The sequence below is a fragment of the Amphiura filiformis genome, chromosome 19 (genome assembly GCF_039555335.1).
Source record: "Amphiura filiformis chromosome 19, Afil_fr2py, whole genome shotgun sequence".
Lineage (NCBI taxonomy): Eukaryota > Metazoa > Echinodermata > Ophiuroidea > Amphilepidida > Amphiuridae > Amphiura > Amphiura filiformis.
In genome coordinates, this window is record NC_092646.1 from 597,919 (window position 1) to 616,292 (window position 18,374).

The 18,374-nt window shown below is 36.9% G+C and overlaps 1 protein-coding gene across 1 annotated transcript; it reads left to right on the forward strand.

The window, feature by feature from the left end:
• The first annotated feature begins 3,520 nt into the window (after positions 1-3,520).
• LOC140141664 (uncharacterized) lies at positions 3,521-16,668 on the forward strand. Its single transcript, XM_072163575.1, is given in 14 exon segments — positions 3,521-3,539; positions 5,263-5,366; positions 6,583-6,822; positions 7,485-7,654; positions 8,452-8,617; positions 8,927-9,080; positions 9,083-9,183; positions 9,578-9,694; positions 11,350-11,460; positions 12,127-12,252; positions 12,902-13,015; positions 13,405-13,602; positions 14,637-14,745; positions 15,892-16,668. Coding segments are annotated over 13 exon segments (2,250 nt in total). The 5' UTR covers positions 3,521-3,539; positions 5,263-5,305; the 3' UTR covers positions 16,475-16,668.
• The last annotated feature ends 1,706 nt before the right edge of the window (positions 16,669-18,374 follow it).

An 18,374-nucleotide genomic window follows, 5' to 3' on the forward strand; every position in this document is an offset into this window, starting at 1 on the left:
AAATTGTGAATTCCAAGTTTTGACAAAACTACCTATTTTGAAAACTAAACATTACTAACCATTCAGCACAAAGTTATTTGGAAAATGTTGTGCAGTATATTTGTTGTGTCCTGTTCTTACTTCTAGAAAATAGTCGATATCTATCGATTATTTATGATAACGAAGATATCCTTGTATGGAATAAAGGTTTTGTAACGATTGAGTGACCTTAAACTATTCTTTCTTATGGCGGCAGTTTTGAAGACAATTATTGCGGTGTGTGAGTTTCATCATTTGAAATGCCGACAGGGGTGGATTTTTTATAAAAGTATAGAGAAGGTTCGGACTTAGTGTCACAGCATGTATTTATGTACACAGTATATTGACAAACCTACAGCTACGTAACGGAGAAGATAAAATTTACTGCGGAGGATCCTTGAGGGAGTTATATCCTCTGTAAATAATGACACTCTGGGTAAAAATTGTGGAAATCACATAAAAAGTATGTGTTTCGATCAACCTAAATATCTGAAGTCATATTGAAATGCTCCTCTTAATCCCATATCAAGAATTATTCTGCGTTATAAGCTCTACATCTGTCCCAAATTATGGTGTATTATCTATTAAAAAAATTATTATAAGATTTCTCCAATTATATTGCACAGTGAGGCTGGACGATGGTGATAAAGGATCCATGTGACTGTTATGATGCCTTTGTGCTGTAAATTATACACATGGAGTTTTCATCCATTTTCAGTAATAGCAATGTCACGCCAAAACGAATCAAACTATAATAAGTCACAGAATAAGTAGGAGACATAATATGTGTGTTGTATAACATTTATTAAAATTAGATACACCGTTGACTATAATATTATTGTGTATCATTCAGGAACACCCTGTATCTGTAAAGTCGGAGGCGCAGGCACGTAGCCAAATGTTCTCGTGCATTAAATCAATATTCTATTGTGTAAACTTTATGGCAATAATAATAATGGTAAAGATTTTACGCTTAATGCACTTTGGTATTGAGCATTGGTTTCGAACTTATTGCTTGTTTTGAAATTAAATTAGAGACTTGAACCTTGTACGTGGTGCCTTTGGTTTCAAAAGTGTACAATTAAATCAAGAAGTTCATTTTTTACTCAGACAACTTTACTATTATTAGATTATAGCAAAAATAGTAGTTATCAGTTTTAGGATTCATTATCATCTTCCCGATTAACCGCCAGGGGAGGGAGTATCCCCCTCCCCAAAAAATTATCCCAATACCCTCTCCCCCATCCCACTATTCTGGGTAAATTTACCAATTTTGGCAACCATTTCACTTCGCCCGCTATACCTCTAAATTATGATTGGCAATGGTGATTTTAAACAACGTAGGTAAAGTCTAACAGGGTCATTAGAACGTTAGTATACATTTGTAATTGCAAATTCAGCAAGGTCAGTGAATCAATCGCTTGTCACATGATCAAATCGAATAAACGGTAAATTCTATTTATAGCAAACAAGTTGAATTTCTTAAAAGACAATTTTAAATTCCCTAGATATATTAAACTGGATCATTCAGAGCAGAATGGGGAAGTTATGAAGTTTCATTTTCATGAAATTGTGAAGTTTCATTTCTTAAGGGGTGGGGTATGAACGTTTGGACAGTATTTATTTTGGGACATTAGAGCACATCAGACATATCGAATTGCATTCTGAATACGAAGAATGTCCTTCTGATATCAAATAATTTTGATTTTTGAAATTCGCAATGTAATACACATTTTATGGCAAATCATTAAAATTGATATTTTGATATTTAACAGTACTTGAAGTAACCTTTATAAATCTGATGATTTATACTTAAAGTGTATGTAGGTGGGATGAAAAGCCGACGATCAATTGAAAATTTTGACCTTTCGTATTGTAGATATGGATTTTTTTCCCAAAACACCCAAAAAAATTAGGTCTTTTTGGGAAAAAATCCATATTTTCAATATGAAAGGTCAAAATTTTCAATTGATCGTCGGCTTTTCCTCCCAGCTACATACACTTTAAGAATATATCATTAGATTTCTATAATTTACTTCGAGGACTGTTATATATCAAAATTTGAAAAATATCAAATTTTTATAATTTGTCATAAAATTTGTATTATATTGTGATTTTCAAAAATGAAAATTATTTGATATCAGAAAGACATGCTTCGTATTCAGAATGTAATTCGATAGATCTGAGGTGCTCTCATGTCCCACAAAAAATACTGTCGAAACGCAATAAACGCTCATTTTTGATCCCTTAAGAAGGCAATTTTAAATTCCCTAGATATGTTTAACTGGATCATTCGGAGCAGAATGCACTGACCAATATTTAGAAACGTTTGCGCAATACCTCAATTATGTTTGGTTTGCCTGTTTTATTTTGTCATTCATGCATTTTTATTGGTAGAAAATTGATGTTTTCAAGTTACAGACTTTCTATCATGTTATTATTATTTGTATAACTCTTGCATGAGCAATAACAAAACATCTGCTATTTATATACAAAATCAATCAGCATATGGCAGAGCGTAGCCTAGTACTTGCCTTTATGCATGAGATCCCGGGTTCAATTCCCGGCGTTGGAGACTTGCTGGGATATTGATTGGGAAAATATATCTCAAATTAATTTGCAACCTCTGTATATAGATTAAATTCAGACTTATGGGTAAATGAATGGGATGTTAAGACGTCGGTCCTGTCTACAGAGAGCCAAACCTGTATATGTATCTCGAAGCCAGTTTCGAAAAGAGTAGGGTGTTAACCCCTGACTGTTCCTTACCAGTCCCGGTGTTCAAATGGACCCAATGGAAATATGCTTCAATTCGCTGTCGAAGTGACGTAATAATTGGATAAACTACCGTGGCAATAGATGAATATAATTTTTGAATAGATCGCTCTGCACTACAACGTTCACGCGGTACCTACGCATTGAACCATAGATGTCAATACAAAGCTGATCAATCGCACCTGTAAGATAAGTATCTTTGAAAAGAGCGGTATTGTATTCAATCTATGATTGCAGATATACACAGGTGAATGAGGTGATGAGTGCAACTTGCTTGTAGTGCAGGGCGATCTATTCAAAAATATATTCACCCAATTATTGCTATGGTAGTTAATCCGATTATTACGTCACTTCGACAGCGAATAGAAGCTTTCTTGGGTTATCCAGAGTTGTCAAAATCAGAACAAATCAAATAAAAAAAAAAATAAAAAAATACTTCGTCGATTTGTAAGAATACGAATACCATTTTGGCGTTTTCGGGGACTGAAACAAATATTTAGCAATTTAAGAAGTAAAATTAGAATTCAACAGGAAGTAAAACCATACTTAAGTAAATAATTGTAAACTTGCATACATGCTTGAAATTGAATGCGGTCATACCAACAGGGCAATTCTTTGTTTGAGTCAATCATAAACCTGGCGAGAAAACTGAAACTTCTCTGCAAATTTAACACCGTGTGATTTTAAGGTAGTTGTTGTTTTCAGCAGAAATTAATGAAATGGTGTTGCAATAAAACATGGCTAGGGTAAGTTAAACCATAATTTTTCTTATTTAAATATTGTCGTAAATTATAAATGAAGCTTGTAATGATATATGCAGGTTATGGAGTCGGGAATCACTGGCGTAGTTAGGGGTTGTGGTGCCCGGGAGAAGGAAACAGACAACGTAAAAATATTTTTGCTGACTGAAATTGTTAATTTTGATCCCATTCTTTTTGCCCGGGCGCTCGAGAATCTAAAGGTGTGTGTGTGTGTGGGGGGGGGGGGAGTGTGGTTGGGGGTGGTCGGTGTGGGGGATAATTATTTGTTGAAATGTTGTTCCTTCAATATGGCCACATTTGGTTCTTTTTCATGGCAACAGACAAAGTGGAAGAAGACAACCGTAATTTTTTATTATATCAATACACACAAAATTTGTCATGCTTGACCCTACATTTTTTAACCAGGGGCAATTCGGCGCCCCCGAAGACGGCGCCCAGGACACATACTCCACTGATCTATAGCTGCGCCACTGTGAGGAATCAGTCTAAACGTTTGGTTCGTCCTGATTTGAAACATGAGGAACGTTCTTTTTAATATATCATAAATCATACAATGTACGCAATCTACGCAACGTTTTGTAAAGTCTAATGAAAGTTAATGTTGAGTTTCTTGTCTCACGTTTTTTGCAAAATGCTGACGTGACTCTTTCAATATAAATTAATATTTGAACATTCATTATAACACATCGGGTTTTCAATCGCACTATAGCCATGTCATTTTTGGAAAAAAGATGTTGATGGTATAAGATGTAGAAAATACAAAAAAAAATTTTTTATGGAACCCGTCTGCTTCCAATGCAAAAGGTAATTTCTGATAGTAATCACTGAAGCAGATACAGCCATTCTACTACGGAGGGAAGACGTATTTCTTACTTTTTGCTGCATGCATACTTTTGTTCACTGACCCATGTAAAGCTCCTATATCGGGGATATGCGCGGGGAATTCCACAGAAAAACCTGTAAATACCCTAGTCATATACTATAACACAAAGCAGGTCAAATTTTGTTCAAAATATAAGTAGACATATAGTTTCAGTTATTTGTTTTCTTTTGTTAAATTGCTGCATAAACTTTATTATTGATATTATTGTGAAATACAGACCTTGCGAAATCTACAAAATAATAACGTGTAGGGAAATACCTTATTAATATTGTACAATAAATGTAATTTCAACGTAACACGCGTACAGTAATATCTTTTAACGGAATTGCTTGAATACTCAAAATTCTAAAAGCTAATTCGTTGACAATTATGTAAAAATTGACAAGGTACTTTTTGATGTTGGTTTAATTCCGTTACATTAAGGTGGTACTACATCCCTTGATAAATTTTGTGACTAAAGTAACTACACACTGGTAACCAAACCTATGTGTATATTATTAGGGCAAGGATCCAATTACTTCACTGAAATTTCAGTGATTCAAGATAAGTGGTTCATTAAAAATGTTAAGAAATGAGGTACATCCTTACGTACCGCCTGTCTTGAGTCATTAAAATTCCAGTGTAGTAACTTGATTCCTTGCCCCTATAATATACATAACTTGTGTTACCAGTGTGTTATTATTTTTTGAGAAAATGCAAAATAGTCACAAATTTATCAAGGGGTGTAGTACCACCTTAATACAGAAAATCCACACAAACAAACAAAACAAACACACAGTCTTCATTTTAATGTTCAAATGTGATTCATATCATTGTTACCTTCAGATCTTAATGTAACGTGTTGGAGAGAGCCAAAGTAACAAGAATGATGGACCTAAACGGAATTTATCTTTTGATTCTGATGAACATCTTGGCATGTCATGCGACAAGTAAGTATAAATGCAAACTATAGCCTCGAATGTTTGGCCTCATACACACAGCCGCCGAGAGCTATTACGTGCCCGAGGGTAAAATGAACGACAGGGCCCCCCCTTTTACGGGCCCTCTTTTCTTTGCTTTAATGGGACACACTGAGGTATGTTTTCTTTATTTTTACGGGCCCCTAGGACCCCGGGCCCGAGGGTAACGCACCCCCTTAAACCCCCTCGTCGGCGGATAAATAAATGCTGTCATTTATGCAGCGTGTATCAAACTGCTTTACATTTATTCAGCTGTCGTTAGAATATGTCAGCTGCCATACGATGCCTAAGGCATGCTCATACCTTTGAGCGGCGCTCAATGGACACTATTCATAACAGCTTCCAATTTCACCCTGGGTAGAGAGAGGCAAGGGAGGTAAAGCGCCTTGCCCAGGGCACGATGGCACCACCCGGGATCGAACTCGCAATCATCTTATTGAAAGGCAGAGCCCGCACCGCTGCACCACCGTGCCCCACATGATGCACACGTGTTCTAAATCGTTCGGGTCTCTCTAGTATAAAGGCTAATAAATAAATAAATAAATAAATAAAAAAAAATAAATAAATAAATAAATAAATAAATAAATAAATAAATAAATAAATAAATAAATAAATAAATAAATAAATAAATAAATAAATAAATAAATAAATAAATAAATAAATAAATAAATAAACGTCATTGTTTGCATGTGATGCTGGACTCCGGAGGACAGAATAACCACCATCGTATATATTCATTATCATGTGATATTATTATAATTAGAGGTATTTTGGGTGTAAATGTACACAAACACATGAACAAAAGTGTATGATAATGTATACCTATAACCCAAGGGGGTTCTTTGAAATACTATTTACGGGGATGTGCCTCACAGACTTTCGGATGCTGACTTTCTCTTTACCTACTCAGTTTGCTATTTTTGAAACCCATTAGTGTGCCAATTTTTCACAAAACTTACCCAAAACCTACCCAAATGCACCCAATTAGGAGAATTGGTCGCCACTGAAACCCACCCATCGATATACCAAAATTGCCGAGAAGGCACCCCAAACCCAAGACAAATCCCCCCGGCTGAGGAAAAATTTGTAATTATTATTATATCATCCTCATCCTCATCCTCATCAGTTTTATCGGCTCTAATTAGTTATAATTATTTTTGATTTTGTCATCGTTTGCCTCGTCTAGATCATGACTTCGTCATTATGAGTGACCTAGACAATGGAACCATCTACTTCGGGCCAATAGACACATTACAATTCACACTAATACCATTGGAAGATGTGCAAAGACCAGTAGCTGTAGACTATGATCCTGTTGAACAAAGAGTCTACTGGACTGATGTCGCTAAGGGAACTATTAATAAAGCTTTTATTAATGGAACAGCTCAGGAGGAAGTATTGCGTTTGTCTAGCCTTCCTCGATCAGGTATAGAAAATAAACTTATTAGTACAACGTTCCGCAGATTCAGGGCCGGAGTTACCTTTTGGGGGGGGCCCCTGACCAGGCCAACAATTGGAGCCCCCAAACTCACCTGCGTGAGGGAAGTGTGTGCACTGAAGTGGTCAAGTTTTTGCTCACCGGCAAATCGGCAGTGGCGGCGGAAGCATTAAATCTGGAGAGATACGAACATATTTTGTTCTAATTAAAGAGCAAATTGAATTGCTGGTTATGTCAATTTCAGACTATGTTAGCTCAAGCTGAATTTGGCTAAAGAGCCAGTGCGCGCTGAAAAGGAAAATGGGATTTTGGATTGTTAGGGGGACGTCCACCATTACACAATTCAGGGGGAAACATGTCACCCCCCCCCTTTCGTGTCCGCCGTCTATGGTTTGAACAGCTAAACAATGATACAGAAGGACTTGCTTTCCCAATAAGAAAATAAAAATTATTAGTATCCGATCAGATGAATTATTTGAATCGTAATACTGATGCATTTTGGGATATGCAACATTTATTGCGCACTGTTAAATGCATGCATGCGTGTGGTTAAATATGCTACCAATATATTATTTGATGAAAGCAATTCATATAAATAGTAAAATGAAAAAATACAAAAATGAAGCCGATGTTTACTATTTGCCATACAGTTCCAGATGGAATTACGATAGACTTTGACAACAGGCATATGTACTGGACTGACGCAGGACTAAACCGGATTGAAAGAGCCAATTTCGATGGCAGTTCTCGCCAGATAATCCATGAAGACAATCTTGATGACCCAAGAGCTATTGTTGTTGACCCCCTGGCAGGTAATCGGGTAATATATTTGTATCATTAACTGATTAATGCGATATTCAGAATTTTTGTATTTAAATCTGGTCAACCAGACAAAGCTATTTTGACGGACGAAACTGACGTTGCGATTGAAACTCAGTCTTCATATAGTTGGATTGTGATGCAAATGACCTTGAGTACGGAAACCATCGGCGAGGATCTAGGAATGTCCTTCATCATTTATGATTCTGTCTCAGCCGCGAGAAAGTCCGGATTGCCCCTTCACTGTTGAGGGTTGGTTGCTCCCCGGGGGTTGCTCAACCCTCACCCAGGTCGTCTATTTCACGCCTCGCTCAATCCCCGGGGCTCAATCCAACGATGCTTGCGATCTAAATTAGGACATCCATGGTGTCGAAATGTTGTCAACTGCATACTCCTCGCTGATCATCAATATCATCAGTTTCCGATACTCACGATAATTTGCATCACAACCCAGATGTTGCAAATAAGTTAGTCTGGTTGACCAAATTTAAATTTAATCTTAATTTCAACATAACAAGATGAATGAGAGTCTACACAGGTTGATATTTTGCTTTAAATAGTTGGAATATCATTAGGTGCATGATCACGAGATATTTTGAGTCTATTATGGAGATATTTAAATTAAATACTGTACAACCTTAACTGTTATTAATCTGAAATCGACGCGACGTGTAAGCGTCATCGATGACGGGTCCCGATGCATTCCGGGATGTCGAGGTGTAGAATGGTTTCTTTTCGCATTTAGAAAACGTTTTCTATACACTGAAACTGCTCAAAAAGTATATAGCTACGATATAGCTACCGGAATCTAAACATATCTTCTCTACTTCTAGGCACATTTTCTGGACCGATTGGGGTGAAGGCAATGAGAAGATAGAAAGATCCGCACTAGATGGAACGGACAGAGTAGTACTTGTTGACACAGACCTGACTTTTCCGAACGGAATCGATGTTGATTTCGAAGGTAAGCACTGGTTTTAGTGATATTTAGAGATGAAGGTACATTACAACAAGGCCGACGTTTTAGGCCAAATACTCTCCGTGCTATAAAATAATTTGTGGGTACAGCCTGTCTCAAAAGAAATTGTGCAAGTGAATAGCGCCCTCTTTGCTAATTAGAAAATACCGTTATTAACAAACGGCATTTGAGAGCCGTATTTTCTAATTGCCAAAGAGGGGGCTTTTCACTTGCACAAATTTGTTTAGACAGGCTGTATGTCTATACCATTTCTAATGAGATGTTGATTTTATCTTCAATGTTCTCATATATCAGATCAACGGATCTACTGGTGCGATGCAGGGACCAATAAACTTGAATCCGTAGATTTTAATGGTGAAAACCGACAAGTTGTTGTCTATATACGAGAACCTGACATCCATCCATTTGACATTGGTGTGTATAAAGACAATGTTTACTGGACTGATTGGCTGTGACAAAACTCATTGAATATCCTAAAGCCGGCGCAGCCCAAGCACAACCTGTCGGATCGGTAACTTTGCAGAAGGGTGGCGGTTTACATATTCACCAAGGTAAGTTTGTTAAGGCAATGTGTTGTTATTTAATTTTTTCGTTGGCCTGCCCACTTAAAGGATTAAGTCGGGCGATTCAAAGAAACCATTTACATTATCGTATGTGTTGTTGTTGCATTCAATTATATTGCACCGTTCAACTTCTTTCTTCGAGCAGTATGTAAGCGAAACTATAAAAGTGCTTGAAATGCTTATTCATAAAAGTGACCAATTTGGTAGAAACACGTTTCAAGAATGAAATGGCTAGAAAATATATATTCTTTTATTGTATTTTTAGGTTATGCTATTTATTGTAAATTAACGATTAAATGTTTTCCTTAATGGTTTGTTTTCCCGAAATCAGTTTACAATTAGCCTACTACCTACCATTTTATGTTTGTTTGTTCATATACAGAGCATGACGGAAGTTGTTCAAGTAATGCATGTGAGAATGGTAGCCGATGTCGACAACTACCTAGTGGATACCAGTGCGCATGCCTACCAGGATATACGGGAACATACTGTGAAATCAGTAAGCAGTAGTCACTTCAGTGGCGTAGCGAGAGGGGCAGGGGGCACGTGCGCTGGGCGCCCCATTTAGGGGGCGCCGAAATGATGGTGGATAAAAAGTAATCAATCCGGCGCCCCTACAAGCGGTGAATTTTAAAATTTTCGTGCACTTCGCGCGCATTTCAGCACAAATAGTCATTTGAAAAATCAACTTTAAGACCGAAATTCAACATCATCATAGCCAAATTAATTGGTGTTTGTGCAAATTTTCGCTCGCCGAGCAAAATTGTTTCAAGGATGGTGCGGGGAGCATTATGCACCATTGTCCCGGGCTCCACAACCCCTAGCTACGCCACTGAGTCACTTTATATAATTATAATCGCATAATTTGACAATGCAAAATATAGAATTGATAGAATAATAAGGTAGATATATCAATTTAAAGGCCCTTTCAGTGATTTCACAGGAACATTTTAAAAATGGAAATTTGTCAGAGTTGCTTAGAAATAAAGAATAAGTCTACAGAATTTCATTAAACCACTTTTCCCTGAATACATCGACAAATTAGTCAAAAACAGAAGTTTTAGAAAGGTTTTCTACTTCAACTCAGATCGACTCGAGAAAATCGAGATTTTCGTACAGTGCGCCACCAATCGACTGGAAAAACTTCCTAGTCCAGTGTTTCTAACACGGGGAAGTAGAGTCTAAATTGATTTAAAACAGACGCTTAATTTGTGTAGTAGAAAACAAAATAAGCAATTAAACGTCACCGAGGCAAACTAACGGTCAATTCAAATATGAAAAACAGTTAAAATTGTGTATTTTGTTTAAAATAGTAGCTACTGATGTAATAAGTAGTAGAAACAATACAACGCGTGTTGGTATGGTGGAGAGTGAGCTTCTTTCGATCTCGAGTCGGACTTTTGTACTGTCAGTATCAAAAGTCCAGATTCATGTAAATGCTTTATTTTGTTTAAAATACACGGCTTTCGACCGAACCACTAGCAGGCTATGTTAGCACATCTATGCCAATTACAAAGGTACCAAAATCTGAATTTTGATGATTTTTACGATCGTCCGGATGAGCAAATCACTGAATGGGCCTTTAAGTAAACACAACACTTGTATTAATGTTTAATGGAGGCAGTGTCATATGAGTGCTCGCCATCGGCTTTTGCAGTTTTTGCCAAACCTGCCTCTTCCAAAAGTACCATTGGATGAACTTGAAATGAAATGTAAGTTATAGTTTATTTAACATTCTTGTGCATTTGGAAGTGGATGGCAGGCTTTTTAAAAACACCATAAACGGATGGAGTGGAGAACAATCATTTTAAATTTAATCAAGGGCTTTATATACACAGACGAATATAGTCTGCGACCAAGTCAACATAGCAATAAATTACATTTTTTATTTTTTAGGAAATTATTATTCTCATAAATAAAGTAATGTTGATTGATCTTCGAACATGTCTCTTACACAGTCTGAGTGTTTCTGTATGTAGGGTTTCAAAAACTCTTTTCTGTATCAACATTTTGTCAAAAAAGGAAATATTTCTGCAAATAGATTTAACTAAACAATCTTCGGAACAAATCATTGTCACTCGTTGTGGAAACTGACTTCCGAAAGATTGATGGTACGAATTACTAGTATATCTCTCATGATATTATTTTCCACAGGTATTGACGAATGCAGCAGTAACCCATGCATTAATGGACAATGCATAGATGGTACAAACAGTTTTGTATGTGATTGTTTAATGAGGTGGACAGGAGAAAGCTGCGATATTGGTGGGTATATGTTGTAGATTAAATTAGAGTTTCGAGCATAGTGATGTATATTTGGACACTTACATGTGTGTGATCATGGAAGAAAGAGATAAGAAGGAACCACAACGAACGCATTCACTTTGTCCACTCCCTTTACCGACATTTAATTGACATTGTTATTCATGAGGATTTACTTTGATCAATACCCCGCGTTAAATAGGTGATTTGTATTGTACTCCATGTATTTGCATGTCTTCTGGAGCGTGTCTGAAGGATGATTTGAACTAATGACCTTCCGTGCAAGCACCCTATAGGATTTTCTCATCTCTTTCTTCCATGGTGTGATTGATTGATTTTGCAACAACTACATGTAGGCCTATACGCATGGCTCTCTGCCTTCGGGATCAATGCCCCCTTCCGAAGGACGGGTACTCTTATTTACTGAATCCTATGATACAGTGGTATGAGTTCTAAATTTGATATATAATTGTTAACCAATCAAATGTAAACGTTTTTAAGGGCAATTGCATTAGCCAGGGATTGAACCAGGGATCTTAAGCATCACTCTGGTACGCTAGTCACTGTGCCATGCTCTCCAAAAAGTAAGTCTATTGAGAGTAGTCAGTGGAAGTGTAGATTCTACCTTGTGAAATACTGAGCTAGCTAAACATATTGTTTTTCTTTCAGATGTAAACGAGTGCTCCCAGACACCATCTCCGTGCCATGTGAATGCAGATTGCTCCAATACTGAAGGCAGCTATACCTGCCAATGTCAACCTGGATTTGATGGAGATGGATATACAACTTGTACAGGTAGGGTTGAGTTTGGAATAATTTTAAACCTTTCATAAGCGGAATTAGAGAAAAGGTTCATGACAACATCAGAAACATAACATTACAATTTTTGTGTAGTTGAAATCTCGGGATACGAAACTCTTGTTTGGAAAATGTGCTTATCTTACAGGAGACACAAGATCTTTATTCTATAAACACGTGCCCTCTTTGAGCAGAGTTGAAAATGAAAGGTCTTCAGAATGATCTAAATGTCGGCCTTAATACTAATAATACATCATTTCAATCAAAACTAATACAAACAATCGGTTCCATCAGTAAGGCGTTATACTCCGGTGCAATGGACAGTCAGACAATGCGAGTTCTAGCTCTAGTTTGTTCTCGGGAAATTTTAAGCTTAATTGAAATTCACCTGGGTAAGGAACTATGTCTCGGTTACGAGCACGAGAGCTCGGGGAGCTGATCCTAGCTGCGATGGCTTATTATAGTATGTATAAATTGTGAAAAGGTGCGATTTTAAGCTGCAAATCCCTGATTTTTGCTGAAGGATTTATATGGTGATTCTTGGTCCGCAATGGTCAGCAAATTTCCGTAAAGTATGCTGAGGCTTGTGGGTTTATGCCTGTGCGTAGCTTACTATTATAAATCACTGCGGTTTTTTGTCCCACAGATATAGATGAATGCTCATCTAACCCGTGTCTGAATGACGGTACATGTAATGATTTAACCAACAATTTCCGATGTGACTGCAGTTTTGTCTTCGAGGGTGTTCGTTGTGAATCGCGTAAGTGTTTGTGGTGTGAAAAACAATAATAAAACCAATATTTCCCAGTAATAACCATTTGCAACATTAAACAAGTTAAAATCAATAATTCTTCAAGATATGAGCGTTCGGGAGAACAACAAAAAAATCTTCACTGTATTTAGGACAAGACATATTTTTTGTCTTTCTTTTGCAAATGCACGAGATTTTTAGTAACAAAAAATCTTTTGCATCAATTATGATATCTAAACCATATAACTACCTACCCAATCAAATATGGCTTCTGTTTTCAGCTTCTAAATTGCTTTGTTATAGAGTAGATATATTTAATATAACTGATTTGATGAAGCGGTTTAGGTATATCATTAACTGTCAGATCTAAATTGTTTTTCGTCTCATGTTTATGATAGGATCCATCGAAGGATGTGTTCATCCGGGAGAGTTGGAAAACGGTTATGTCATATCAGGTGGCTCTAACAATGAGATTTATCCTCCGGGGAAACGGATCGAGTATCTTTGTGAAGATAATTATGAGTTGCAGGGTACAAACACCATATTCTGTCAGACTGATTCAACATGGTCGCATGAAATGCCAGTGTGTGTGGAAGGTAAGCCTAAGGGTAATTCACTAACACTGACTCAGTCACAGATACAAACACAATCAATAGACATGATAGACTAGTTTCTGCTTTTTTCTGCATATAAACCTATATATAATCATGTATAATTAAAGAGCTCTGTTGCAAAAGCCCTTACATCAGTTATTGGCATGACATTATAGTGTGGGTAAAAAATACACATTTTTGTGGTTGTTTGGCCTTCATACCACCTTCCCTTCCGGAGATATCGTATAATTCTCGTTTGGGAAATGTTAGGGAATTTCCGGAATTCTGAACTTAAAATGAATATAAAATTTTAGGAAAAATAATAGTAGCCTGAATGTTCTTTAACTATTAAAACCAAAACAAAAAAGTTGTAGCTTCGGAAATGCTCAAAAATGGCATTTTGCCGGATTTAACTAAAAATTCATAATTAAAAAAAGTAAATAAGATATTTCAATTTTTCTTTTTGATTTTGAAAGCATTAGCCAAGTTACATAAAGTAGTGCAAACAAATGGGCTCAAACTTGATTGCAAAGGTGGTTTATATATGGTGAGATATAAAATAAATAATACAATGAATAAGAAGGCATAAAAATTGTACCAAACCTATTATTTTAGTTTTCTATTCATCGACACTTTATCCAAACCCAAATTGAATCAAATCGAACAAGTAATACTTCCACAATTAAAAAAAGCTGTTTTTATCAAAAAGTCTAAAAGTGGATTTAAGGGGTTTTAGTTAGTATGATTACCCTACAGGTCCCTCTATTTTTTCAGTAATAGGCTATTTCAGTTGAAATCAAGACCCCCTTCGTGATATTCACATTCCCTGTGTGGAAGATTAAGGTCATGTCTTTCATAGGTGGTGCATGGATTTCATCTGGAACAGTCCAAGCCTTTTCCTACTCCTGAAATGACCAGTGTACTAGTTTTACTACACTGCCTACACAAGTGCTTTATATTAGTTATATTTTCCATGACCACATTACACTTTATTTGTTTGCGAGTAAGTTTTTAACTCAAATTGTTTAATTTCACAGAAAATGACGGGCTGAATACGCAAGCCATTTATATTGGTGGAGGAGTCGCAGTTGGATTGATCATTGTGATCCTTGTTGTAATACTCCTTGTTGTCTGCTGCAAGAAGAAGTAAGTTATATTTAGATATAGTTTTTAACTATTATATAAATTGATACTTTAGTAACAAAATTACCTGGTTGTGCCAATAGACCCTATCCCTTACCCTATACAATTTACTCACACAATTGGCCCCTTCCTGCCGTTGATGGCGTTCTGAATCGGCTAACTCCAAGCAGGCCGGAATTAGCGAAGCGGAAAACTGAAAGCGAGGCCAAAGTTTTGAATTAATTTTTCACAGTATTCAAAGTTAATTTGCAAGGTACCTGTAAGGACTATCTAACTGAGACTTGGTACATAAATTATGTACTACAAGCACAATAGAAGCAAATTACGTTCAACATTATTACTGATTTCAATCTGCATAATTAATTAGTGCTCAGCTTCATACCAATTTTTCAAGCAATTATTCCTATAGTCCTAATTAACTTTGAATTTGTTTGTGATTTACAAAGGCACCTTTTACATTCTACTGCACTGTTTGTTTTCCGCTTCGATAATTCCGCCTTCATTGGAATTAGCCGAGCTTAAACGCCATCAACAGGAGGAAGGGGTCAATTCTATACAATAATTCAATACATTATACCGCGCGCACATCCACCCTACTGGGCACTCATAGTGCCAACAAGAAACAAGACATGAAGAGAACATGTCTTTGCCATACCCTTATTCGCATGAAATTAAATTAATAAACATCATTTTTCGTGAAATTCATCAAAATACAAACTAAATATTTGACCTCAGGCCGACCTTTACATCTACATCTACAAAATTACTCAATAAAGTTGCATGAAGGCAATATCAAGCTTTAGTTTGACAAGCAATCTTTAGTTTGACAAGTAAGCTTTAGTTTGACAAGCAAGCTTTAGTTTTACTTTCGGTGTAACAAAAAGGATGAATCCATGTAAATTAATTTGAGTAATTTGATACTACATTCATGTGGATGAAAAAAAAAATATTTAGCATGATTAATATAACCGCTTTGAAATGAAATAAATATTAAAAGTAGCTACTGTTCTTTATTATAGTCTATAGTGTTTATGTTCTTGTTTATGACCACAATATAAAATATATTCAAGTTGCTAACCATAGGTATTTGTGCTGTTTTTATTAGTGCTGTTTCTTATAGTTCGTTTTCATATACTTCCTATATTTCAGCCAAAATACCGGAGCCAATAACTTGCTGGAACAGCGGCGTGTTAATCCTCCGGCTCCAAAACCAGATAATCGACCTTTTACTCCAGCTCAATCTGTTAACACGATTAACCGCGCCTTTGAGCCCGACCCTTTTTATGCCGGCCGAATAAGCTTTGCGCAACAGCAAGGAACAATCGATCGCATCTATGAGGACATACCTGGGAATGGATTATACGAACTGCCTCAGCATGATCAATACGATAGCCCATCAACCAGGCTTCCACCTAATACCCATGTCGAGCTCCCTCGGTACGATAGACCACCAAGTAGGCTTCCTCCGCATCCGCCACCAGCCTATGATACTTTGAGGAATCAAAATAATGAGCTCGTAAACAGCGCAAGTGGTGAGGTCGTGAATAGCTTAAGCAATGATCACAAAAGCAACGAGATGGCAAACAGTACAAGTAATAAGCAAGCGACGATCGGTACAAGTAAAGAAAACCTGACCATTGCAAACAACGAGAACGCGAGCGGGGAGTCTCCTTATGAGATCATGAAGAATGATGTCACGATTGATGTCCGAATGCCGCCAAATAATCAGTGAATAGCCTATATAGAGTACCGAAGTGATGACGTCACATAAAACCTTTTTTGCATTTCAGCGTTTTGAATACCATGTATCGGCGGAGCATGATGAAAAACATCCACAGTCCAAATTTGGTGGGAATCGGATCATGAGGGCCCGAGATATGGTCGCATGAATACCTAATTAGCCCCATTGAAATCAGTGTAAATTGGCCTGGTTCCAAACAGTTATGAACCAGGCCAATTTATACTGATTTCAATGGGAACTAGTTAGATATTCATGCGGCCATATCTCGCCCTGCATGATCCGATTCCCACCAAATTTGGACTGTGAATGTTTTTCATCATGTTCTACTGAAATATGGTCATGAAAATGCTGAAATGCAAAAAAGAAAATTTTATGACTCACACTTCGGTACTCTATATCATTTTCACTTTGGAGTAGTGACCTACATTACACTTACTCAATTCGATAGAGCAAAGTTCGATATGGTTCCGGTTTCCTTGCGAATGACCACAGGAACACATATTTGTAGAAATTATAAAAGAAAACGAATTACTCAGTTCTGTGCCCAATAGTATACTACCCGGAATAGTCGTGGGGTGCAATAGGGTGGGGGAGGGGGCACTTACACAAATGGCCATACGGATCTGCTCACCTGGAAAACCCCTGTTTTTGGACCGCGATCCCCGAGTTTTACCAAAACAGAGCGCTGAAAGACCCATGATTTTGTTAATATGAGCTCTAAAAATACGCTGTCAGCTCCCAAAGACCCATCGCCTCAATATTGCGGGAGAACGTGCCCACCAAAATATTGATGTGCCCCCAGTCAAACTATGGTATAGTGCCGCTTTGCCATCCCATCCCACCCCCGTACCAAACAGCTTATATGAGGGAGTCGATCGGGCTCATACACTAACATGCAAAGTTTGTGAAAAACTTTAACACAACTGCCAAATGGAAATGATGCTAAAGTTTGATCAGCTCGTAATTGGTGGGAATTGTAAACTTTTTTTACTACTACGCCGAACAATGGACCCACGCTAAGAGTGATATGTACAGTCTATAATGTGTGTGTTGAAGAAAGAAGACAAAGTATAGGACTTGAATAAATAATTTGTGATGTTTCTGGCGAGATGTCACAAGGCTAGTCTTGAAATAGAATAATTGATATTAATGCGCGATGTTATGAGGCCCGCCGATTACGAGCTGATCAAACTAGTGGCCAATTACTATTACACTAAAAAGGGCAGTATTACTCAGAACTTATCATCTCTATAGTCAACTTTTGTCATCTAAAGGCTCATTCAGTGATTTGCCCATCCGGACGATCATAAAAATCATCAAAATTCAGATTTGGGTACCTTTGTCATTTTCATTGATGTGCTAACATAGCCTGCTAGTAGTAAAGCCGTAAACCGTGTATGAAAGACAAAATAAGCCGAAAGCCGTGTATGAAATCCAAAATAGGACATTTTTACATGACTTGATAATTTATATACTGACAATATAAATTAGCTACATGTATTTCAATGGGGCTTTAACTTTGTCAATAATGCTGTTCCTTGAATTTGCCAATTTTTTTTTCATTTCGAAATACCAAATTCAAATTTTAACGACTTATCCTTCATTCTATAGGGATTCGTACACAATTTTAATTTTTACAATTTCGCTGGGATCACTGAATGGGACTTTAATTTCAATTTACATATATATCTTCTTTTTCTCCACAAATTATAAATGAATGCTTATATTTTCTTTATTGTTGTGACATTTTAATATAATACAAATTAATAAAAATAACATTCATCGTTTGTTACCGTTATCCGTGTCAAACAAAATTTTACATGTACAATTTATTCGCTTTCATACCACGACAACTGGAAGGTTTACTGGGGGGGGGGGTCACTCTCACACA